We start from the raw sequence: 26,772 nt of genomic DNA on the forward strand, positions 1-26,772 counted from the left end.
ATGGAAAGATCCCCTGGAGAAAGAAATGGCAACCCACTCCAGTATTGTTGCCTGGAGAATTCCATGGACAGAGGGGCCCCAGCTGACTAGAGTCCACAGGGTCGCAAAGATTCAGACATGACTGAGCAACTACACAACAACAAAAATAAGGTGTACTCATAATTAGAACTTAATAAATGTTCAGTATTACTGTCAAAGTAGAATCTCATTTTCCTCTCTGCTGGCCAGGCCAGGCAGCTCAGGGCCCCTCCAGTCCGTCATCTCCATCCTCTACAGTCAGCGTCTGGCTGGTCCTGCAGCAGGAGGGAGCTATGTGGCTAAGGTGGAGGAGATGGGCAGAAACACTGCCGCATCTCTGCCGTTAAGACTATGCAGGGCACCAATCCACCCCCACCCGGCCCTCTGTGGATGGAACACAAGTGAGCTACAACCTTTGGACCACACAGACAAGGCAACACTGTACCAGACCACCCAGTAGCCACACGGAAGGACTTCAGGTCCCCAAATGAGGGTGTGGAGAAGCACTGCCTCCCATCCTGGACCCTGCACCCCTCAATTGCTCTCAGAGAGATGCTGACCACATCTAAGCCACGGAGTTTTCTGTGGCCTCCACTGCAGCAGTTTAGCCTGTGTCTTAACTAACACAGAAACAAGGACCTGGAAGTAACAAGACAAATTATATGGCACTGGCTCAGCAGATGGGCCACGGTTACAAGGAGACACTAAGATGCACAGAGCTAACAACCCTATTACAGCACGATAAAGTATCTGGTAAGACTTGCAGGTGAAAGATCTGCCCACAACGCCTGTAGCACAAGAGCAAACAGGTGTGAAAAGGCGGAATGTTGGGATAAGCCAGGGAACTCCTGTGACTTTGAGCAAAAAACTAGAGGATGAGATGGTTGGACCGCATCATCAACTCAATGGACATGAGTCTGAGTAAAACTCCGGAGGATAAGTAAGGACAGGGAAGCCTGGCATGCTGCAGTCCATGGGGACACAAAGAGTGGGATACAACTGAGCGACTAAACAACACCGACAACCAGACCAAGAGGGCTTCCCAGGTGGTGCTAATGGTAAAGAGCCTGCCAATGCGGGAGACCTAGGAGATGTGAGTTTGATCCCTGGGTCAGAAAAATCCCCTGAAGGAGGGCATGGCAACCCACTCCTGTATTCTTGCCTGGAGAATCCCATGGACAGAGGAGCCTGGTGGGCTACAGTCCATGGCGTCACAAAGAGTCAGACATGACCAAAGCAACTGAGCATGCACACACCAGACCAAGGGATGCTCAGGTGAGACCTGTTCTGCTTGCAAGCAGAGGTGGCAAGGGGACAGGCAGTGACAGCCCTTGTCAGAGTCCATGCAGGGACAGACAAGATGGGCCCGTCCAACTGCACAGGTCAGAGTAAGGGAGCCGCTCTCCCCCAGGCTACAGTATGTCTAATCTTGGTCCATTAAATGGAGGAAGAGACAAACGAGTCAAGAACAAAGCCAGGGAATAAGAGGGTAAGAAGTCCCGGTCTAGAACTCTTTAGGAAGATTACTCTTGTGTGAGACTGATTAGAAGCTTCTGGTGAGAGGCCTACTTCAGTTAACTGCTTGAGGGAACTGTTTAGCAGAACAAACCATAAGCCCCACTCACAGAGACCCATGACTGACCCTCAGAGGAGCCCTGAGCCCCGCAACCCCAACTTCACCATGTGCACCAGGGGAGTGGCACCAAACACGCAGCCTCCAAACCCACTGGCTGCCGCACTTGAGACGTGGCAGGTGAGGGCAAGGGATGACGACGGACCTTCCAGACTGCAAAACCAGGCCCAACGGAGGACAGTGGGCGGCCGAGCTACTCCCAGAGAACAAAGCGTGGCCAGACAGGCCGACCCAAGCCAACAGAACCTGAGGCTCCGGAACACTGCCTCGATGTCAGCCGCACTGCTCCTTTCTGTTCCAAATGACCGTGATTCCATTCATCCCTCGCTGGAACCCGTGTGACACACGCAGCCTTGTCTGTTTGCTTGCAGCCGGCTGATGGGTGGAGGGGGGAGGGCGGTTGTGTGGCTCACCTAAAGTCAGTCCGGGGCTTTCTGCTGCCGCTGGGGGTGCCTGGGGTTGACTCACAGTGGAGAGAGGAAGGATGGTGGGGCATGAGGCAGGGGGCTACTCACAGGGGTCTGGACATCAAGGGACATGGCTGGGAGACACTGTCCCTGATGCCAAGAGTCTTCTCTCCCGAGGCAAGAGTACCTGGACTGGAAATGCGTTGGGTCAGTAGGAGCTGTGTCTCCATTCTCCCACAGCTCGGCAGGGCCTGTGACTCCGTATGAGCTCACAGCCCTTAGGGGATTAAAGTGTGCTACTCTGGGGTCTTGGACTCAAAGCACCCACATTCTTCAGCTGCTCCTCCCCTGGCCTGCGAGCTAGTCCATGGGTGACACCCAGCCTGCACCCCAGATGCAGACAAACCCCACCTAAGGGACAGCTGAGTGACAAGATGGTGAAGGGGGGACCAGGGTCCATGAATAATAGCCTGAACCAGAGATACCTGCCAGCAGGCCTCCGCAACACTGTAAGGGGAGAATGTGGCATCTGTCTTATCTAAGATGTGGTCTCTGAGGGGCTTCTTCTGGCAGCAGTTTAGTCAGGAGCCCCAACGGCACTGGGAGCACAGGTGACTGACTCCCGAGGGGCCCAGAGCGCTGTTCTTCTATCAAGCTCCCAGGTGACGCCAGTGCTGCTGGTCTGGGAACCACAAGCCAAGAGCTACTCAACACTGAGCTATCAAGTGTCCTTTGCCCATTTTTTTCTGTGGGGGTGTTTTCTGAAGATAATTGGCTATGTATAGGATGACTGGGTCAGGGCTGGGGTTCAAACATTCAAGAAAGACACAGCACCTTTGCATCCCCCACCTCCAGCAGGGCCACTCCCCTCAAACCCTATCAATATTAACTGTTATTAATAAACTTTTGATAGACCAATAGATATTATAATACACAACTAATTTGCATTCCTAAGACTATTTTTTTCTTCTGAAGTTTTCATCTTTTTCCTATTAATGTGAAAAACTATTTAAGGAGCAATCATTTGTTTTATATGGCGCGTTTTTTTCACATCTGTCATTTCCCTTTCTGTGGTGTCATTCTTATGCACAGCTATTTCTCCAAAGTGATTTCAAATCTTCCCATCCTTGCCTGAATGATCTGGACCTTATGCACTGCACTTCGGAAGGCCTACGATGCTCCTTCAGAGCAGGAAGAATCATCTAAGCAATCTACTCCCCAGGAAACCAAGGCAACAGGCAGAATAGCTTAATAAAATTATTATTTTTAACTTTATTTTTGTATCCAGCCACCTCACTGCACCCTTACCAAGAGTTTTTCAGTTACTTCTCTAAGTCACATTTTTAGAGTTTCCTCCTTGTTTAATTGTCCTAACTGCCTGAGTTGAATTTTCAGTCATTTCATTTTTTCTTATTCAATAATAAAAGCCTTCAAGCAATACAAATCTGTTTCTGATCACCATTTCAGATTTATTCCACAGATGCTGAAATGTATTCTCGTATAATAAGTATTTTCTGAGACTTCCTTGGTGGTCCAGTGGTTAAGACTCTGAGCTCCCAATACACAGGGTTTGATCCCTGGTCGGGAAGCTAGATCCCACATGCTGCAACTGAGAGTTTGTTTGCCACCAAGACATGTCACAGTCAAATAAATAAATAGCTTTCAAAAAAGAAGTATTTTCTAAGAATATTCCTTTCTATTCCTGAGAATATTTGTTTTTATTTCCCTTCACCTGAGTATCTTGAAGTTTTTCTTTTAATTTCCTAATTTTGTTTTGTCTTGTTGCCATTTAATGTTTACTGAGTTCACAATGGATTTCCTTTTGTTCACAGAATGCTAACTGTGTGTTTCTGCATCTTCTTCTGAGAAGCCGAAAGCACAACCACACATCCCAAGAAAGAAGGCACCATGTGGGCCATAGCACAGAGACCAGGGAGCAGCCATGAAGCCCACCTTAAATGTTACCATTCAGACCATGTCATCTTAACTTTGGTCTATTTGTTCAAGAACTGAGACAGGTATATTAAAGCCTGCTACTCTTGAGTTCTTATAATTTTGCATTGCTGGTGTGATACTACATTATATAACTCATAAAGGGGTGTGAAAAGTTGGGGATTACACTGTTCTTCTATTTTAAAAATAAGCCCCAGTCTCCCACTCGATGACTGTATCCCTGAGTTCTGCCACCTGAAGGTAATATCATGACCTCTGCTTTCTTCTTATCAGGTATGTCTGATGTGGCTCTAGGCCCATCCTTTAGCTCCAGACAATTTTACTTTGTAGACAATTCCTGCAACCCTCTGTCATCAAACTCAAGGGTGGTTTTAACCTGGTGCCTGTGGAAATGTCACTGACAGTGCAACAAAGAGCATGGCCTAGGATGAAACGACCTTGTTTCCCAAGTTTGGACCGTCTCTTCAGTGCAGGGCAGCTCAGACTTCAATCCGCCAACGTGCATATGACTCTCCACCAAGAGACAGAAGTTTACTTTTGCCTCAAAGCCCATTTTCCCAGTGCATCTATCCATCTCTCCTGGAAAGCACAGGAACACATGGGAGGCCCCTCGAGGGTATATGACGTAATAGGATAAAAAAACACAATCCTAACCACAGCTTTCAAAGGAACCTGAGGATTTGAATTGTTGAAAAATTTGCTTTTTAAATAATAAGTTTATTAACATGGCAGTTCTGAGCTACAGCTTCCACAGAATTTTATTTAATGCCAGGAATTAACATTAGTCAGAATGTAACTTCACTGAAGGGTCTAAATTCTAGGAAGATCAAAGCACCTATTCTAGGGCTGATCATAGCTCTAACACATATATCTTCAATCTATAATTAGTAAGGCTTATTTGTACAGAGAATCCCAGGGATGGGGGAGCCTGGTGGGCTTCTGTCTATGGGGTCACACAGAGTCGGACACGACTGAAGTGACTTAGCAGCAGCAGCAGCAGAGAAGTTTTAATTTTCAGAGTATCTTCCATATACATTATTTCATTTAATATTTACAAAAATTCTGAAAGAGATGGGAATACCAGACCACCTGACCTGCCTCTTGAGAAACCTGTATACATGCCAGGAAGCAACAGTTAGAACTGGACATGGAACAACAGACTGGTTCCAAATAGGAAAAGGAGCACGTCAAGGATGCATATTGTCACCCTGCTTATTTAACTTATATGCAGAGTACATCATGAGGAACGCTGGGTTGGAAGAAGCACAAGCTGGAATCAAGACTGCCAGGAGAAATATCAATAACCTCAGATATTCAGATGACACCACTCTTATGGCAGAAAGTAAAGAAGAACTAAAAAGCCTCTTGATGAAAGTGAAAGAGGAAAGTGAAAAAGTTGGCTTGAAGCTCAACATTCAGAAAACTAAGATCATGGCATCTGGTCCCATCACTTCATGGGAAATAGATGGGGAAACAGTGGAAACAGTGTCAGACTTTATTTTTTGGGAGCTCCAAAATCACTGCAGATGCTGATTGAGCCATGAAATTAAAAGACGTTTACTCCTTGGAAGGAAAGTTATGACCAACCTAGATAGCATATTAAAAAGCAGAAACATTACTTTGCTAACCAAGGTCCGTCTAGTCAAGGCTATGGTTTTTCCAGTGGTCATGTATGGATGTGAGAGTTGGACTGTGAAGAAAGCTGAGCGCCGAAGAATTGATGCTTTTGAACTGTGGTGTTGGAGAAGACTCTTGAGAGTCCCTTGGACTGCAAGGAGATCCAACCAGTCCATTCTAAAGGAGATCAGTCCTGGGTGTTCATTGGAAGGACTGATGCTAAAGCTGAAACTCCAATACTTTGGCCACCTCATGCGAAGAGTTGACTCACTGGAAAGGACTCTGATGCTGGGTAAGGTTGGGGGTGGGAGGAGAAGGGGACGACAGAGAATGAGATGGCTGGATGTCATCACTGACTTGATGGACATGAGTCTGAGTGAACTCCGGGAGTTGGTGATGGACAGGGAGGCCTGGCGTGCTGTGATTCATGGTGTCGCAAAGAGTCGGACACGACTGAGTGACTGAACTGAAGGTAAATGATGAAGATATTATCATTTCCACTTTAGGCATAAAAAAACAGGCTTGGACAGCTGGAGGGATCTGCCCACACTGGTCCAAAGACTCACCCATGGTTATCTACTAGCAGAAGAATGGCTTGGAGTCAAGTCTGACAAAAGACCTGTAAAACCTCATGGAAGTATCCTGATGATAAACCAAGTCAATATCATGTTGCCTGTCAAGGATTATAGGCACTTTTCTCTACTATGTATTTTTATTAGAACTCTAAAAGTTGGACACTTTAAAGAGGAAGAGACTGTGTTCTGATATTCAATTACTTATTAAACGGCCTCTTTAGAAGCCAAGAGGGAATAAATAAACTGATTACATTTAATTTATTCAACTAAGAAAAAAATATTTCAGCAGCCCCAAGAACACATTCTCACCAAGCTCTGGCACAGCACTAACACTATCTGCTCCACATCAGGTAAATTAATTTACCTAATTTCAGCAGCCACCTGGTAAGGCGTTGTTTTCCAAGCTTCCCCTTTCACTGTTCTCCCATCAGCCACTCTTACTGTGATCACATCGCTTGACTCTCTCTTCTTTTCATAAATGGCAAGTAAGAGCTGATGATCTTTCTTCAATATTTCAAAAAGCTTCAATCTTTCTTTCATAAAATTTGGTGGATTCTTCACCTGAAAGCCATCAGAACACAGAATATGGTAAGGTTAACACACAGCCCACTTTTTTCCTAACTGCTCAGCTCTAAATAAGCCCCACCCTCCTCAGCAGGCCCAGGGCATCCCCATGCACCAGCCCCTAGGCTCTGCTTCAACTCCCACCCTCTAGAGACTCCCCCAACAGGGCTGACGCCCTCCCAACTCAGTGCCTGCATGCTCCTGTCTGACTTGCGACCTCATGGACTGTAGCCCACCAGGCTCCTCTGCCCCTGGGATTCTCTGGGCAAGAATACTGGATTTCACTTTCCAGAGGATCTTCCCAATCCAGGGACTGAAGCTGAGGCTCCTGCATTGGCAGGCAGGTTCTTTACCACTGAGCCACCAGGGAAGCCCAGGTCTCACCGAGCCATGCAAAGCCCTCCTCTTCCGACTGCTATACCCACTGGCATCACCCTTCTCTGCACATTAAGCAAGCCTGTGCACAGAGCCACACAACTCAGCCCTTAACTGATACACTATCTGACTTTGTTCTCTAGTTGTTTCTCCTATTTGACTGAACTCCTCAACCCAGGGATCCCTGTGAGGCCAAGTACTCCTCCTCTGCTGCTACCAAACATTGATGTGCTTTATCAGTTCTCTCCAGTTACCGTAATGACTTATATTTAAAAAGCAACAAAGCCAGTTTCCTTAACACAGAAGACAAGCTCTGCTGTCTCAACTTAGACTAAGCTTTAGACTTAGATAAGTGCTTTATGGCTGTGTGGCTGTCTCATCTCTAAGCTAAGATAGCTTTTTTTTTTAGTAATCTTTATTTATTTTTGGCTGTGCTATGTCTTTTTTGCTGCACAGGCTTTTCTCTAGTTTTGGTGAGTGGGAGCTACTCTCTATTAGAGGTGCATGGGTTTCTCATTACAGTGGCTTCTGTTGTTGTGGAGCATGGACTGTAGGCGTGCAGGCTCAGTAGTTGTGGCTCCCAGGCTCTAGAGCTACAGTTCACGGAGTCACAAAGAGTTGGACATGACTGAGCACAAATACATGCACACACAACCGCCTGGGCAATTAACTACATAAGCATATTTAAATTACAGGTTATTTCCACATATAATATTACATATTATTTTTATTGTTTATATTTATGTATTTTATATTTACATTATTATTTATATTTATTATTACTATATACACAATAAAATTACATATTATTTCCACAGCAATGATTTACTTCATTATCAGGCTCGATCTCCTTTTTAACGTCCTCTTCTGGGCTTTGACTAGGAAGAGGCTGACAAACAAACGGAAATTATAAACAACTCGTACCAATGACCACAAAGACCAACAGGTTTGAATCCTAACGAACAGGGACAGGGGCAGGCAGCAGGCATCCCATATGAGAGGCTCTCCTGACCACCACCTTCAACCCTCAACAGGTAAGTGGTTTTCTGGGGTTCAGTCCTTCCTGACTGTGCACTTTCACACATTCTTGCTAAGTGTACTTAATATATTTTGCTCTTTAATGGTTCCCCCCACCCCAAATCTTAAGTAATGTCCCTGGAAGTCGGTTGCAGAGCTGTCACCAGCGACTTTAAATGCACTGTTTCAGGAAGGTGTTACCCAGGAACACCACAGTCCCCTGGCAAAAATGTGAGGAGCATCCAGTCTGAGCCACGGCAAGAACTTAAAATACCCTACATCGCTGGAAGGTAAGTGGATCAAAACACTAACATGCATGTGTGCTCAGTCGCTCAGTCATATCTGACTCTTTGAGACCCCAAGGAGTGCAGCACACCAGGCTTCCCCGTCCTTCACCATCTCCCGGAACTCACTCAATCTTATGTCCATTGAGTCCATGATGCCATCCAATCATCTCACCCTCTGACGCCCCCTTCTCTTCGTGCCCTCAATCTTTCAGAATACTATTAAGTGACAAGGTTAAATACGAAAATCTCAAAACAGACCTCCCCCCACCCCCGCCCCGGAAACAAGGCAAGGACCAAACACCCCAAGCCACCTGTCGTCAACAGGTCAGACCAGCCATTCATCAGAACGAAGGGAAGGGTTTCTATAGGGAGCTGCTGGTCTTCCGCCCAAAGAAAGAACACTGAGTTTTAAACACCGCAGCATTTTTTTCAAAGAAAAGAGAACCCTATTTCTGCCACTGAAGAAAATGAGTAGCGGACAGTTTAGAAAAGCTGAGACATCACTGCCTTAGGTCAGCCTGGCGATCGCTGCAAATGCAGCGGCCCTGGGGCGTCTGGCCTGCGGTGGGCTCCGGGCCCGAGCGGGGTCGTGGAAGGGACGGGGAGGAGGTCGGGTCTCAGCACCTTCCTGCCGCCCTTCGGTCCTCAGCGCATCCGCACCCTCCCCGCCCCGCCCGGCAGACAGCCCCCTCCTCAGTACCTGCGCGCCTGCGGCCGCGAGCCCCGCCTCCGCCGCGCTCTCCAGCCGCGCTTGGTGGCTCAGCTCCTCCGCAAGGCACAGCCGCAGACGGTACAGGCGGTGGCGCAGCTCGCGGTTCTCTGCCCGCAGCTGCGCCACCTCCCGCGTGAGGCACGGCCCCTCGGCCTGGTGGCGGTCCGGCGCGTCCAGCTGCTCGTCCCTCAGACGGTGGACCTCCGCCCACAGCCAGCGGATGTCCTCCTCCTGCCGCGCCAGGCGCGACGCCACCGCCTCAGCCGCAAGGGCCTCGGCAGCCATGGCGGCAACCTCGCTTCCCACACGCACCGACGACACGCGTGGACAGCCGGCAGCGAAGGGGCGCACTGAGGGGGCGGGGTATCGCCGGCGCTATATAAACGGGGGGGCGGGGCGCCAGGGCAGGGTGGGGCTGGTTGTACACTGCAGGGGCGGAGCGATGGGAGCCGTAGGGGCGGGGCGATGTGGAAAGGTGGGGCCGGCTGTGCACAGCCGGGGTAGGAGGATAGGCGCTGGGGAGGCGGGGCCACAGGACCTGTAGGGGGCGGGGCGAAGAGAAGAGGCGGAGCGAAAGGTACCGTAAGGAAGGCGGGGCAATAGAAGGGGTGGGGCTGGTTGTTCACTGCAGGGCGGGGCTATGGAACGAGGGGCTGGGCGGTGGAGAGGGGCCAGGGGCCAGGAGCCAGGGAGGGGAGGGGAAGGTAGACCCAAGTTGGGCACTCTTTTAGGCTGGAGACCACCTGGTACCGGCAGACTGGCCTGTACAGCGGCATTGGCCTGGAACAGGTACAAGGTACCTTCAGAGCTACCAGTATGTTCAGTTCAGTTCAGTCGCTTAGTCGTGTCCGACTCTTTGAGACCCCATGGACTGCACCACGCCAGTATGTTGCCAAAATGCCAATTGTCCAAAACCTTGGGAACATCTGCCTTCCCAGAATGGTTCTTGGCTTTCCCCTCTCAAATGCTGGCAGTCGCCATTCTTTTAACTTGTCCCCAGATTCTAAAAAGTGGCCATTGATAACTGACCTTCTTTGGCCTCATGCCAAGGCTGGCCAAATGCAGAGGCCACAGCACCAGGGCACTCAGTTCAGTTCAGCTCAGTCGCTCAGTCGTGTCTGACTCTTTGCGACCCCATGAATCACAGCACGCCAGGCCTCCCTGTCCATCACCACCTCCCGGAGTTTACCCAAACTCATGTCCATCGAGTCGGTGATGCCATCCAGCCATCTCATCCTCTGTCGTCCCCTTCTCCTCCTGTCCCCAATCCCTCCCAGCATCAGGGTCTTTTCCAATGAGTCAACTCTTCGCATGAGGTGGCCAAAGTATTGGAGTTTCAGCTTTAGCATCAGTCCTTCCAATGAATACCCAGGACTGATGTCCTTTAGGATGGACTGGTTGGATCTCCTTGCAGTCCAAGGGACTCTCAAGAGTCTTGTCCAACACCAGGGCACTCAAATCACTACAAAGATTTACATCTGATGGCACAAAATTGCTAGCGCCTTGAGGATAGGGCAAATGCCACATGGGTCTTTGTGTCCCTCATAACCATGAGCACACACCCTCCCATAGAAGCAACACAAATTGGTTTTTATTAACATTCTTACGGCTTGGGATGTGGCAAACCTTGTTCTAAAGTCTTTACACAAGTATGAACTCCTTTAATAGATACTCATAGTGAGGGACACAACCATTTATAGGTGGAGAAACTGAAGCAAAGAGAGGTTACATGATCAAGAGTGGAGGGAGGGATGAGCAGGTGGAGCACAGAGGATGTTAGGGCAATGAAGCCCCATCTGATCCTGTAATGACAGACACATGTTACTATGCATTTTCCAAACCCACAGGATCTGAAACACCAAGAGTGAACTATGTGCGCTGTGGGTGATAATTACATGTCAATGTAGATTCATCCTTGTAACCAAAGTACCCCTCTGGTGGGAGATGTTGATAATGGGCGGCTGGGAGGCTGTCGGGGGGGGGGCAGCGGGTACATGGGGTTACTCTGTACTTTCTGTTCAAGTTTGCTGTGAACCTAGAACTGCTCTAAAAAATAAGGTCTGTTAAAACAGGGGTCCCCGTGGCCTGTTAGGAACGAGGCTGCACAGCAGGTCAGAGTTAGGGTTAAGGTCAGGGTATGTTTGAAACGGGGCTTCCCTGATGACTCAGCAGTAAAGAATCCCTCCATAATGCAGGAGTCACAGGAGACATGGGTTCAATCCCTGGATCAGGGAAGATCCCCTTGTGGAGGGTATGGCAACACACTCCAGTATTCTTGCCTGTAGAATCTCATGGACAGAGAAGCCTGGCAGGCTACAGTCCATGGGGTCACAAAGTGTCGGATGTGATTGAAGCGACTTAGCAGGTAACACGCATGTTTGAGATACCTTCAAATCTCCATACATTCTGGATTAAAGTCAAGGCAGAATATCCTTAGAGTACCACAAAAGTACTGAAAAGCCCGCTTCCATTTCCAATATCCCATCTTTGTGAAGCACAGTTTTCTGCAGTGACAGCAACCAACATGAGATTCCACAGTAGACTGGACATAAGCAACACATTCGGGGTGTCACTGTCTCCCATCACCCCTAGATGGGACCCTCCAGTTGCAGGAAACAAGCTCAGGGCTATCATTGATTCCACACTATGGTGAGTGGTACAATTATTTCATTATATGTCACAATGTAATAATAGAAACAAAGTACACAATAAATGTGATGCACTTGAATCATCCAAAAACCAGCCCCACTCTCTGGTCAGTGGAAAAATTGTCTTCCGTGAAATTGGTGAAAGTTGCCCAGTCATATCTAACTGTTTACAGCCCCATGGGCTGTAGCCCCCAGACTCCTCTGTCCATGGGATTCTCCAGGCAAGAATACTGGAATGGGTTGCCTTTCCCTTCTCCAGGGAATCTTCCCGACCCAGGGCGAACCCAGGTCACCTGCATTGCATGCAGATTCTTTACCATCCGAGCCACCAGGGTAGCCCTAGGAGACCTGTCCCTGGTGCCAAAAAGATTGTGTGAAGGAAAAGAAATCGCCTGAGAGGTTACCAAATACCACAAGATGGCACTGGTTCCCTTAGAAGTTTCAGCGTGGGGCATATGACCTTCATTGTTGGTGCTGAAGAAAGTAGTCAGATTCTGTCATCTGGTCCTGTTCTAACGACACAGCTTTACAGTCATCACAATTCAGCCCCAGCTTTGTACTTTCAATAGATGTTTTAAAATATGGAGTTAACTGTTACTCAGGCAGGGTGAGGCCAACAGATCAGGAGACCCCTGCCATTGAAAAGATGGTCTGTCACCTACAGTTCCCAAGAGGAGAGGGTGCTCTGTTCCAGGCAGGGACACGTGGGGAATCATGCAGTCCATCAGGAGACTGGAGGAGCAGGAAGCAGATGTGGATAAGAGTCTTTATGTGGTTTCTGCAGGGAGGAATGGGTGAGGTGGGGTAAGCAGGGTTATGATGGGCTAGTTTGAATACATTCAGCAGCCTGTGGGGCAGACGGTCTGTCCCTAGTTTTCTGGCCCTGCAGTGATTAGGGCAGGTAGAGTGTGGCCCCAGGTGTCAGGATCCCATAAAGGAAGTGTGTAGGGGTGTAGCTTCTTGATTGGTAACTTGCCTATAAACGGCATGCTTGCAGGCAAGTCCTCTTCTGTCTCTAGGACCTGGCCAACCCTCAGGGGGAAGGAGGCCATCTCTTCAGGGTCAGCAAGGCCCCAAGATAGCAAAACAACAGGAAAACATGGTTAACACAAACAAGTATGATGACACAGAATTATCTTCTCAAGGTCACACATGAGGTCAAGCAAAGCCAGGAAATCTTTTCTGTGACACTACCACCAGACAACCACAAGGGTGTTTGGATTTATGAAAAGTAACTCTTCCACACAGATATTGTAGAAAAATATCTATTTCCTTCTGTAAACAGAACTGGCAGGGATATTAAAGAATAGCAGACCTTGGTATCAATTTCCTAACCGGAAAAAGAAGTTTTAGAAAATCAGGCTTCTTTAAATCTTTTCTCTTCACCTGGAAATGATCTGCTTTGTTAAAAATGTATTGGAGTATAGTTGATTTACAATGTTGTATTAGTTTCAGGTGTATGGCAAAGTGATTCAGTTATGCATATACATGCATCCACTCTTTTTCAGACTCTTTTCCTGTACAGGTTATTACAGAGTATTGTTATTACAGAGTATTGAGTAGAGTTCCCTGTGCTATGAGTAGGCTCTTCTTGGGTGAATGATCTTAGAGTGACTTTTAGAGAGAAGATGGGTGATGTGAGCAGGAGAAGGACCCTGAGAACATACTTCATCTCACGGGCAAAGGAAGAGGGACAGGCCAGAGAAGAACAGGTCCCCTTCAGACGCAACCAGGGTACATCCTGAGGTCACTAGGGCCTGGGGGCTCCAGCAGGTGGAGTAATCATATTATACAATCCTCAATGAGGCATGGTGCACTCTCCCAACCCGGCAATAATCCCTTCTAATCTGATCCATTAATTGAACACCAGGGCTGGATCAGAGGGGAGGGATAATCTATGAGACCAGATCGTTTAACCAAGTCATCACACAGAAGTGTCCCAATTTCTTTTTTTTTTCTTTTGAACTTTTTGTTTTGTACTGGGCTATACTAGATTAACAATGTTGTGATAGTTTCAGGTGACTGGTGAAGGGACTCAGCTATACATACAATGTATTCAGTTCAGTTCAGTCGCTCAGTTGTGTCTGACTCTTTGCGACCCCATGAACCGCAGCACGCCAGACCTCCCTGTCCATCATCAACTCCTGGAATCCACCCAAACCCATGTCCATTGAGTCAGTGATGCCATCCAACCATCTCATCCTCTGTCGTCCCCTTCTCCTCCTGCCCCCGATCCCTCCCAGCATCAGGGTCCTTTCCACTGAGTCAGCTCTTTGCATCAGGTGGCCAAAGTATTGGAGTTTCATCTTCAACATCAGTCCTTCCAATGAACACCCAGGACTGATCTCCTTCAGGATGGACTCGGTTGGATCTCCTCGCAGTCCAAGGGACTCTCAAGTGTCATCTCTAACACCACAGTTCAAAAGCATCAATTCTTTGGCTATCAGCTTTCTTTATAGTCCAACTCTCATATCGATACATGACCACAGGAAAAACCATAGCCTTGACTAGATGGACCTTTGTTGGCAAAGTAATGTCTCTGCTTTTTAATATGCTGTCTAGGTTGGTCATAACTTTCCTTCGGAGGAGTAATCGTCCTTTAGTTTCATGGCTGCAATCAACATCTGCAGTGATTTTGGAGCCCAGAAAAATGAAGTCAGCCATTGTTTCCACTGTTTCCCCATCTATTTGCCATGAAGCAATGGGACCAGATGCTATGATCTGTTTTCTGAATGCTGAGTTTTAAGCCAACTTTTTCACTCTCCTCTTTCTTTCACTGTCATCAAGAGGCTCTTTAGTTCTTCTTCACTTTCTGCCATAAGGGTGGTATCATCTGCATATCTGAAGTTATTGATATTTCTCCCGGCAATCTTGATTTCAGCTGTGCTTCATCCAGCCTGGCATTTCACATGATATACTCTGCATATGTTAAATAAGCAGGGTGACAATATAACAATACCCAGTTGTGGATGTGACTGGTGATGGAGGTAAAGTCCTGTAAAGAACTTTACAGATCCTGTGAAGAACAGTATTGCATAGGGACATGGAATGTTAGGTCCATGAATCAAGGCAAATTGGTGACTGTAGCCAGGAAATTAAAAGATGCTTGCTCCTTGGAAGAAAAGCTATGACAAGACTAGATAGCATATTAAAAAACAGAGCCATCACTTTGCCAACAAAGGTGTATGTAGTCAAAGCTATGGTTTTTCCAGTAGTCATATCAGGATGTGAGAGACCATAGATAAGGACCGTAAAGAAGGCTGAGTGCTGAAGAACTGATGCTTTCCAACTGTGGTGTTGGAGAAGACAGCAAGGCGATCAAACCAGTCAATCCTAAAGGAAATCAACCCTGAATATTCATTGGAAGGACTGATGCTAAAGTTTAAGCTACAATACTTTGGTCACCTGATGTGAAGAGCTGACTCATTGGAAAAGACCCTGGTGCTAGGAAAGATTGAGGGCAGGAGGAGAAGGGGCAGCAGCTGATGAAATGGTTAGATAGCATTACCAACTCAGTGGCCATGAATTGGAGTAAACTCCAGGAGATAGTGGAGGACATGGAAGCCTGGTGTACTGCAGTCCGTGGGGTCACAGAGAGCCTGAAACGACTGAGCAATGAACAACAGTGGAACTGTATGTAACTTCGTTCTGTATTTTCCAAGTCACCTGTAAATGTGTGATGGTGCCAGGCGGTGGGGGGTGGGAATGATGTAGGGGTCAGCTGGGATGGGGTGAGAGTGCTCACCTGGGAACCTCAGGAGGAATTTCAGCGGGAGGGGATTCAGTCAGGCTGCCTCTGGCTCATCTTTTCATATTCACCCCCACAAGGGGTTCACGGTGCAGGGCAATCCTCTTAGGGCACGATCGCCAGCACTGCAGGTTTAATCCCAGCCCTCCCCGCAGACCTGCAGTCTCTCCAGACGGCGGGATGAGTCGGCCTGCAGATGCCCGCGCGGTGTGGACGGTGCCCGCGGAGGCCGAGGAGACGCCAGGCCTGGCGGGGAGCGGTTTCTCGGGCCCTCCGCGTACCAGGGCAGCAGAGAGAGGCGCAGACTCTTGGTTCTATCACTGCGAGCCGAGGGCGCGGAGAGAAAGGGAGAGGCGGGCCCAGCTGCTTGCGGAGATCCCCGGGAGTTACCGAGAGAGGGCGCTGCGGGCCCTGGACGTGGGCTCGTTGCTTCCACATCTGGTGTACGATGGCCTGTTCTCCTTGCAGGAGGGCACCCAGATTCTCTCCCGGGCTGGCTCTCAGCAGAGAGTGGATGCTTTCTTCCTGAAGCTGGTCTCCAAAGGGCCGGAGGCGTTCTGTGCTTTTTGCTCTCATCTGGAGGAATTCTGCCCTTACCTGCTCACCTGCTTTTTTCTTTACTTCCAAGGTAAGAACATGCTTTGCTCTGAAATGTGGTAAGAAGGAGGAATGATGGTCTAATTAACATATCTGGTACCACAACCACACTCTTTAAGAATGAGTTTCAGGGACTTTCCTGGTGGTCCAGTGATGAAAACACTGTGCTTCCAGTGCAAGGGACATGTGTTAGATCCCCTGTCAGGTAGGGAACTAGATCCCACATGCCCTGCTGCACGGCCAAAAAAAAAAGAAGGAGCTTCAAGACAGCTTTGATTTTTGTTTTAATAAAAAGATCCAGACTTCTTTCAGTACTCCTTTCCAGTACTGATGACACAGAAATAAATGTCTGTGGCATCACATAAAACCTTACACAACACAGCATAGAAGGTGATTTCAGTTGTCTGATAGAATGATTTTCGCCTTTCTGATTTTAACGAGGACTTTTAATTGCAAAGCATAAAATATTAATTGGACTTCTCTGGTGGCTCAATCAGTAAAGAATCTGCCTGCAATGCAGGAGATGTGGGTTTAATCCCTGGGTGGGGAAGATCCCCTGGAGAAGAAAATGGCAACCCACTCCAGTATTGTTGCCTGGGAAATCCCATGGACAGAGGAACCTGGCAGGCTGCAGTCCATGAGGGTTATGTGTCAGACATGACTTAGTGACTGAACCACCACCAAAACATTAATAGATTAAGGTTCTGTTCATGGAAGCTGGCCTGAGCTTTCATTCTACACGTGAAGGCACGCAAGTTGCAATGGTTCCTCAAAATGTAAGGGTTATCATGTGACCAGGATTCTACTGCTTAGTATATTCCCATGAGAAGTAAAAACATATGTCCACAGAAAAAACCTGTGTGAGAATGTTCAAAACAGCATTATTCATGATAGCCAAGAAGCAATGATCCAAATGACCATCAAGTGATGGGTGAATAAAAAAAATATGGTATACTCGTACAATGAAATATTACTCTGACGTAAAAAGTAATGAAGGTCTAAAAGATGCTGCAACATGGATGGACCTTGAAAACTTTATGCTAAAAGAAATAAGCCAGTTACAAAATGCCACATATTGTATGATCCCAGTCATATGAAAGGTCCAAAAGAGATAAACCCATAGAAACAGAAAATAGATTTGTGATTGTCCAGGGCTGCAAGTAAAGGGAATAGGAGTAACTGTGGTTATGCAAATCTGTATCAATGATAACATTTTATAGACCTATATGCCTGTTTGCGTGCTAAGTCACTGCGACCCCATGGACCCTAGCCCACCAGGCTTCTCTGCCCATGGGATCTCCAAACAAGAATACTGGAGTGTGTTGCCATTTCCTTCTCCAGGGGATCGTCCTGACCTAGGGATCAAACTGCCGCCTCTTCTGTCTCCTGCAGTGGCAGGCAGGTTCTTTACCACCAATGCCACCAGGGAAGCCATAGAACTATACAACAACCACAAAAAGCAAAAAACCAAAAATACACAAAAAAGAGTGCATGTAAAAACTAGTACAATCTGAATAACATCTATGGATTAGTACAGTGCCAATATCAGCTTTCTGGTTTAGATGGTTGACTGACTATTTGATATCATAACTAGGATTATGCAAAACAATATATTGGAGGAAGTAGAGTGAAAGATACATGGGAGCTGTCCATGTTATTTTTGCAACTTCTATACGAGCCTAAAACTCAAAAATTAAAATCTGTTTGTGTGTGTGTGTGTATGTATATATATATATATATATATATATACATATAAACCCAGCAATACATTATCAAGAATTTAACTGGAGGGATTATTTTTCAGAAGTCAAATTCCAAAATGTTCAATGTCTTTTACTAACTGAATTCATGGTCAGGATTTAAGAGTTTTAAAGTAACCTCTGAAGCTGGTTCCCTAGGTAACAATTTCAAGCTCTTCTGCAAGTTCTTTACAGAGGTTTGCTTTCTTCCAGTATGAGGTGATCCAACCGTGGGGCTCACCTTCTGTGGGTCCCCTGAAGGAGCTGCTTTATGATGGCCCATCATGACATCTCCCTGGTGGTCTCCTCAGGTGGGAGTAGAATGAGCCTGTGCAAACACCTAGGAGGCCTTTCCATTCTTCTTATATACACAGGGCCAGCTACCATCATTAGATATACATCCTATAAACAAACATGTCCCAGCATGACCACACAAGAAAGTATCCCAGTCAGCAGTTATGCTTCAGAGCAAATGCCAAGGAAAAATGACTTAATCAGCATAAAGGTGAAGGCAAGAAGTTATTGTATTTCACTCCGTATCAGCAGCTAGTGCAATGTGGGACCCAAGAGCCCGATGGTGTTTTATGACCACATTTTTAAAAATAATTTTTATTTGTTAATTTTTGGCTATGCTGGATGGTCGTTGCTGTGCATGGGCTTTCTCTAGTTGCAGTAAGTGGGGGCTACTCTTTGTTGCTGTGTGCAGAAGTCTCAGTGTGGCAGCTTCTCTTGTTCCAGAGCACAGGCTCCAGAGCACAGGCTCAGTAGTTGTGACACATGGGCTTAGTTGCTCCTTGGCATGTGGAATCTTCCTGGACCAGGGATCAAACCCATGTCCCCTGCATTGGCAGGCAGGTTCTTATCCACTGTGCCACCAGGGAAGTCCTATGTCCACATTGTAATGTTGTTTGCAGAAGGACTTGTTGTAACGGTCATTTGTGCCCATAGAAATGAAGAGTGCCTGACACCCTTAATTACAGGAGAGAAGCCCCCACACAGGGCGAGAGACTCATCCCTATGGCCCCTTAAGGTGGCCGCCCCACTTCTCCTGTTCCCATCCTTGTGTGCAGGCCAGAGAGGCAGGCCCTAGAGCTGAAAAGACCACTTAAGTGTGAGCAGAGCCAGCCTTTCCCTCAGCCCAGCTCCTGAGGGAGCTCTTCCAGGACAATGGGATCCCCTGTGACCGCACAGACCACAACACGTCAACACCTGGCAGGTTTGAGACCAGTGCTGGGAGGGTGAGGGAGGTGTGCGTGAGTGGGCATGTGAGGGGGAAGGGCACGTAAGCGAGGGCCAGGGTAGGCAGGGGTGAGCAGAGAGGTTGGCGAGTGGCCTCGGATGCTGAAGGGCCCCCACAGAAGGTTTAATTGGGTGTCATCAGCTCTTTGCCAAGAAAGATGGCCTCTTATGACAGATGGGAGATGGGACAAAGACACTGGCCAAGAACAAAGTCTCAGACGGTTTGGTCAGACCTAACGATTTGAACCAGGCCCTGGAGAGGGAGAAGACGAGCTTCCCTGGTGAACCTCACGTGACTGTGCCTCCCAACCCCACCAGGCTGTGCCTGTCCTGGGTCAGCGGCTCACAGGAAGCCCCCTGAGAAAGGGATTCTCGTTTCTCCTTCCCCCTCTTCTTCCTTCCCTGTTTCCATGAAACAAACGTTCCATATCATAGGGAACGTAAGTCCTGACTCCAGAGTTCTGTACCCAGGAAAATAGCAGCATGGGCTTCTGAAAGCCAGCCCATCTCTTCCCAGCCCCAGCAAGTGAGAGACTGTTTCTTTTGAAGGACTAAGCATGAACCATGTTTCAGTGAACTAATAGGTGTCTAGTCAGCAAAATCTGACCCGAACCCTGTTTGTCCTTTTCTGTGCCGTTTAAATGGCCACGTCTCCAGCAACAGATGACTTAAGGGAAGGGAAGTAGGCAGCGACAGATGAGCCAGTGTCTTGCCAGACTTTGACTCCTGGTTCTGTTCCGACTCAGAGAGGACCCGTGGGGCCCTGCAAGACTCAGCTGCCGCAGAGCAGAAGGCAAAGGCTGGAGCTCAGCCTGAAAAACTTCACAGAGTCCTTGAGCCAGAGGATCTGGAAAGTCTTCAATTATTTAACAAGTATGTTCACATTCCCAGTGTGTTTGCAGCCTTTCAAAAGTCCTGCCTTTTTCTTTTTAGATTTCTTCCTCCTGTGTAGATCTGATTCCACCCTGACCCCTGGGCCTTTAGAAATCACCTTGTGTCCTCAGTCATGTCCAACTCTTTGCGACCCCATGGGCTATAGCCTGCCAGGTTCCTTTGTCCATGGGAATCTCCAGGCAAGAATACTGGAATGGGTTGCCATTCCCTTCTCCAGGGCATCTTCCCAACCCATGGATGAAACCTAGGTCTCCTGTGCATCCTGATGGTAGACAGATTCTTTACTGCTGAGCCACTGGGGAAGCCCTTTACAAATTGCCATATTTCCGAGGACATACCTAGGTCGCTGTGTGGCTTCTTGGGTTGTTTCATAGTATAGAAAGAACAGTTCTTGGAGAGCACAGTTATCGTAGGCCCTTGATGCTGTGGGAGCATACTCCCGACTTTCCTGGGGTTTTGTTCTTCTTTGAAATTGAAGGATAATTGCTTTATAATGTTGTGTCAATTTGTGCTGTACAACAAAGTGAATCATATATATATATATATATGTATATATAAAATAGATCCCTTCCCTCTTGAACCTCCTCCCCATTCCTGCCCCGATCCCACCCCTCTAGATAATCACAGAGCACTGAGCTGAGCTTCCTGTGCTGTTTTACACATGGCGGTGTATATATGTCAGTGCTACTCTCTCAGTTCATCCCACCTTGTCCTTCTGCTCCAGTGTCCACAAGTCCTTTCTCTGAATTTGTGTCTCTATGCCTTGGAAATAGGTTCATCTGTAATGGGGTTTCATTCTTTATTGGAGCCCCAACTCTGCACTTTCGAAGCCTCCCAGGTAATTCTGCATTTCAGGGGTAAAATTCTAACATCTCAATGGAGGTTAAGAATCATGTACTGACCCCCTAAAATGTGTTCTAATGCTTCTTTGTGTGCTCAGTTGTGGCCAGCTCTTTGCAAGCTCCTGGAATGTAGCCTGCCAGGCTCCTCTGTCTGTGGAATTTCCCAGGCAAGAATACTAGAGTGGGTTGCATTTCCTTCTCCAGGGGATCTCCCCGACCCAAGGATTGAACCACGTCTCCTGCATCAGCAGGTGGATTCTTTACCACTGAGCCACCTGACAAGCCCAGTAGATACATATAGTTCCTCTCATTTGTGGTCAGCTCCTAAGAATGATGGTTCTCCAAATGCCTGAGTGGGTTCAGGTTCAGCTCAAGTCCCAAGAACTCTGTTAGAACAAATGTTTCCCCTACAACCAACTCAGCATATGGATGGTTTGCATGAGGACAGATACCAAAAATAATACAGACAGAATTTGTCAAACAGGAAATACACTGAATCGGCATGCCACAAAATTAAATAACTGCAAAGTTATGTTCAAATTTTACCTATTTTTATATTTCCTTTCATAAAAGAGCATGTCCCAGTAACAATTAATCATTTAGTTCAATATTTTGAGAAAAAATTCTTGATATATTTGTAAATCTGCATATATCTTTATACATTTGAGTTGCTGCAACAAAATAGCTTCAATTAGGTGATATTTAAAGACAAATATTTATTTCTCACAGTTCTGGATCCTGGGATGTCCAAATCAAGGTGCTGGCAGATTCAGTGTCTGGCGAGAGCTTCTTGATTCATAGATGGCTGCTTTCTATCTGTTTTCTCACCTGGCAGAAGAAGCAAGGGGCTCTCTGGGGCCCCTTTTATAAGGGCACTAATCCTACCTGTGAGGACTCCACCCTCATGACCTAACCACCTTCCAAAGACCCCTCCTAACACCCTCAATATTGCAGGTTACAATCTAAACATAGAATTTGGAGTGGGGGAGTGGGGCAAGAGTGTGTAGCTTCCTAGGTGGTGCTAGTGGTAAAGAGTACCTGCCTGTGCAGAAGACACGAGAGACTCAGGTTCCATCACTGGGTCAGGAAGATACCCTGGAGTAGGAAATGACAACCAACTCCAGTATTCTTGCCTGGAGAATCCAATGGACAGAGGAGCCTGACAGGCTACAGTCCATGAAGTCACAGAGAGTCAGACATGACTGAGCAACTAAACACAGGAGTAGACACAAACATTCAGACTATAAACACGTATATAATACAGGCAGGTTTTATAAGGAGATACTTCAGTTCAGTTCAGTTGCTCAGTCGTGTCCAACTCTTTGCTGCCCCATGAATCACAGCACGCCAGGCCTCCCTGTCTATCACCAACTCTCGGAGTTCACTCAAACTCATGTCCATCAAGTCAGTGATGCTATCCAGCCATCTCATTCTCTGTCGTCCCCTTCTCCTCCCACCCCCAATCCCTCCCAGCATCAGAGTCTTTTCCAGTGAGTCAACTCGCCGCATGAGATGGCCAAAGTATTGGAGTTTCAGCTTCAGCTTCAGTCCTTCCAGTGAACACCCAGGATTGATCTCCTTTAGAATGGACTGGTTGGATCTCCTTGCAATCCAAGGGACTCTCAAGAGTCTTGTCCAGCACCACAGTTCAAAAGAATCAATTCTTCAGAGATCAGCTTTAATCACAGTCCAACTCTCACATCTATACATGACCACTGGAAAAACCAAAGCCTTGACTGGACGGACCTTGGTTGGCAAAGTAATGTCTCTGTTTTTTAATATGCTATCTAGGTTGGTCATGACTTTCCTTCCAAGGAGTAAGCATCTTTTAATTTCATGGCTGAAATCGGCATCTGTAGTGATTTTGGAGCCCAAAAAAATAAAGTCTGACACCCTTTCCACTGTTTTCCCATCTATTTTCCATGAAGTGATGGGACCAGATGCCATGATCTTAGTTTTCTGAATGTTGAGCTTCAAGCCAACTTTTTCACTCTCCTCTTTCACTTTCATCAAGAGGCTTTTGAGTTCCTCTTCACTCTCTGCCATAAGGGTGGAGTCATCTGCATATCTGAGGTTATTGATATTTCTCCCAGCAATCTTGATTCCAGCTTGTGCTTCTTCCAGCCCAGCATTCCTCATGATGTACGCTGCATAGAAGTTAAATAAGCAGGGTGACAATATACAACCTTGATGTACTCTTTTTCCTATTTGGAACCAGTCTGTTGTTCCAAGTACAGTTCTAACTATTGCTTCCTGACCTGCATACAGGTTTCTCAAGAGGCAGGTCAGGTGGTCTGGTATTCCCATCTCTTTCAGAATTTTCCACAGTTTCTTGTGATCCACACAGTCAAAGGCTTTGGCATAGTCAATGAAGCAGAAATAGATGTTTTTCTGGAACTCTCTTGCTTTCTCCATGATCCAGCGGATGTTGGCAATTTGATCTCTGGTTCCTCTGCCTTTTCTAAAACCTGCTTGAACATCTGGAAGTTCACGGTTCACATATTGCTGAAGCCTGGCTTGGAGAATTTTGAGCATGACTTTACTAGCGTGTGAGATGAGTGCAATTGTGTGGTAGTTTGAGCATTCTTTGGCATTGCCTTTCTTTGGGAGTGGGATGAAGACTGACCTTTTCCAGTCCTGTGGCCAATGCTGAGTTTTCCAAATTTGCTGGCATATTGAGTGAAGCACTTTCACAGCGTCATCTTTCAGGATTTGAAATAGCTCAGTTGGAATTCCATCACCTCCACTAGCTTTGTTCATAGTGATGCTCTCTAAGGCCCACTTGACTTCACATTCCAAGATGTCTGGCTTCAGGTGAGTGATCATGCCATCGTGATTATCTTCGTCATGAAGATCTTCTTTGTATAGTTCTGTGTATTCTTGCCACCTCTTCTTAATATCTTCTGCTTCTGTTAGGTCCATACCATTTCTGTCCTTTATCGAGCCCATCTTTGCATGAAATGTTCCCTTGATATCTCTAATTTTCTTGAAGAGATCTCTTGTCTTTCCTATTTTGTTGTTTTCCTCTTTTTCTTTGCATTGATCGCTGAGGAAGGCTTTCTTATCTCTCCTTGCTATTCTTTGGAACTCTGCATTCAGATGCTTATATCTTTCCTTTTCTCCTTTGCTTTTCGCTTCCCTTCTTTTCACAGCTATGTGTAAGCCCTCCTCAGACAGCCATTTTGCTTTTTTGCATTTCTTTGCCATGGGGATGGTCTTGGTCCCTGTCTCCTGTACGATGTCACGAACCTCCGTCCAGAGTTCATCAGGCACTCTATCTATCAGATCTAGTCCCTTAAATCTATTTCTTACTTCTACTGTATAGTCATAAAGGATTTGATTTAGGTCATATCTGAATGGTCTAGTGGTTTTCCCTACTTTCTTCAATTTAAGTCTGAATTTGGCAATAAGGAGCTCATGATCTGAGCCACAGTCAGTCAGCTCCTGGTCTTGTTTTTGCTAACTGCATAGAGCTTCTCCATCTTTGATTGCAAAGAATATAATCAATCTGATTTCAGTGTTGACCATCTGGTGATGTCCATGTGTAGAGTCTTCTCTTGTGTTGTTGGAAGAGGGTGTTTGCTATGACCAGTGCGTTCTCTTGGCAAAACTCTATTAGCCTTTGCCCTGCTTCATTCTGTGCTCCAAGGCCAAATTTGCCTGTTACTCCAGGTGTTTCTTGACTTCCTACTTTTGCATTCCAGTCCCCTATAATGAAAAGGACATCTTTTTTGGGTGTTAGTTCTAAAAGGTCTTGTAGGTCTTCATAGAACCGTTCAACTTCGGCTTCTTCAGCATTACTGGTTGGGGCGTAGGCTTGGATTACTATAATATTGAATGCTTTGCCTTGGAAATGAACAGAAATCATTCTGTCGTTTTTGAGATTGCATCCAAGTACAGCACTTCAGACTCTTTAGTTGACCATGATGGCTACTCCATTTCTTCTAAGGGATTCCTGCCCACAGTAGTAGATATAATGGTCATCTGAGTTAAATTCACCCATTCCAGTCCATTTTAGTTCACTGATTCCTAGAATGTCTACGTTCACTCTTGTCATCTCCTGTTTGACCACTTCCAATTTGCCTTGATTCATGGACCTAACATTCCAGGTTCCTATGCAATATTGTTCTTTACAGCATTGGACCTTGCTTCTATCATCGGTCACATCCACAACTGGGTATTTGTTTTGCTTTGGCTCCATCCCTTCATTCTTTCTGGAGTTATTTCTCCACTGACCTCCAGTAGCATATGGGCACCTACCGACCTGGGGAATTCCTCATTTAGTATCCTATAATTATGCCTTTTGATACTGTTCACGGGGTTCTCAAGGCAAGTATACTGAAGTGGTTTGCCATTCCCTTCTCCAGTGGACCACATTCTGTCAGGCCTCTCCACCATGACCCGTCCGTCTTGGGTGGCCCCACACGGCATGGCTTGGTTCTAAATAAATACTTTGAACAAATGTTTACTGAGCACCACAGGGCTAAGTTTAGGGAGGAATGCAAAGAAGTAAAAGGTGGCTCCTCCCCTCAAAAACACTTATCCGCACAGCCTCATTACTGTTCTGCCATTTCTGCTTCTTCTGTAACCTCACCCACTCCCTCTCCCTCGTTTAATTTTTGTTTTTTTTAGTTTTATTGGAGATAAAATTTACATTTGTGAAAATGGCATAATGACAAAACCACAGAGTTGGCTTATCATTTTAGCAAATACATACATTCAGGACAGAGAACGTCTCCCTTAGTCCAGAAAGTTCCTCATCTCTTATCAGGCAATCCCTCACCAACCAGTGGTGACCAGTAGGATTTTTTCTTTTTTTCACATTAGCCGAGCTCTGTCTATTCTAAAAAGCCATCTAAAGGAGGTACACAGCATTTATTCTTTTGCATCCAGATTCTTTTGCTTCACATAATGTGTGAGAGGTTCATCCATTCAATAAATATTTTTTAAAGTAAAAAATTCTGGAATAGAAAGTGGTGGGAGCAGAGAGCTTGAGATGAGGACAGATTGGATGAGTGGGTTAGCGTCTGTCTGTGACTTTCCCTGGAAGCCAGAGAAAGGGACTTTTACTCTTATTTTCCTGGCTCCAAGTCAACAGTCTGCTTCATCCTTGCTGAAAGGGCCTGAGAGCTAGTTCTGACCCATGTTCCACCCCCCACTGCCTTGAGTCACTGTGGAGCCACTGAGGGGGGTTCTGGTGCCAAACTCTTCTTGGACCCACTGTGCTCACATCTCCCCTGAAGAACTGGCCTATCCGCAAGTACCCCCTCCCCCCGACCCCTGTCCCCTGGAAAGATAGGAGAAGGAGCTCAGAATTTGGCACAGGCCTTTGAGAGATGGTGCATGCCTCCTCAGTGGGTAGCGTTGGGAAGGTCAGTGACATGAAAAGCCCGAGCAGAGCAGTTGGGAAGCCACAGCCAGGGCTGACCACCAGGACCCAATTGGGAACCTGGCTGTGTACTGGTCAGGGAGGGACTCGGGCCATCTGGCAAGGCTGCTAAGACGGTTTGATCTGAGTGGGTGTCATATGGGGTCAAGAATGCCACAGACCAACCATTAAACACAGCAATGATAAAAGGTCTGCTGCCTGGGTCAGGCTCAGAACCCCAGCATTGGGCTCTGGGATTGGAATCTATCAAGGAAGAAGAAGACAGTCTGGACTCAGGCTAAGTGTTGGGACTCAGCGAGTCCAAGGCAAAGAAGGTGTTGTTTTCCGACAAGAAGCTGGAGAGGTGTTGTCCAGCAGAGGAAGGGGTGCCAAGAGGCTGACACTGGAGATCTTTCCTCCTAAAGAAGTGTAAATTTAAAGGCCTTGAGAAAAGGGCAGGAGAACTTCAAGATGCCTTGTCATAATCAATAGGAGAAAAGATAGCCCCAGGTGTTGGAATCTGGGTGTGTTAATTATCA

The 26,772-nt window shown here is 46.8% G+C and overlaps 2 protein-coding genes across 2 annotated transcripts in view; one reads left to right on the forward strand and one right to left on the reverse strand.

Annotated features, from left to right (window-relative positions):
• Positions 1–9,490, reverse strand: part of TARS3 (threonyl-tRNA synthetase 3) — a 43,944-nt gene extending 34,454 nt beyond the window's left edge. The window contains exons 1-2 of the mRNA XM_055417989.2: positions 9,147–9,490; positions 6,568–6,764 (exon numbers count right to left, since the gene is read on the reverse strand). Coding sequence (XP_055273964.2) covers positions 6,568–6,764; positions 9,147–9,443 — 494 coding nt within the window. The 5' untranslated portion in view covers positions 9,444–9,490. The remainder of the gene's footprint in view (positions 1–6,567; positions 6,765–9,146) is intronic.
• Positions 9,442–20,081, forward strand: LOC148774541 (uncharacterized). Its single transcript, XM_088829714.1, has 4 exons — positions 9,442–9,521; positions 9,890–9,954; positions 15,565–16,182; positions 19,876–20,081. Exons 1-4 carry the CDS (start codon positions 9,442–9,444, stop codon positions 20,079–20,081), a joined length of 969 nt encoding a protein of 322 aa, XP_088685840.1.
• Positions 20,082–26,772: the final 6,691 nt, after the last annotated feature.

This window comes from Moschus berezovskii, chromosome 21 (assembly GCF_049115385.1).
Source record: "Moschus berezovskii isolate FMDL1 chromosome 21, NW_MosBer_1.0, whole genome shotgun sequence".
In the NCBI taxonomy this organism is placed as follows: Eukaryota; Metazoa; Chordata; class Mammalia; order Artiodactyla; family Moschidae; genus Moschus; species Moschus berezovskii.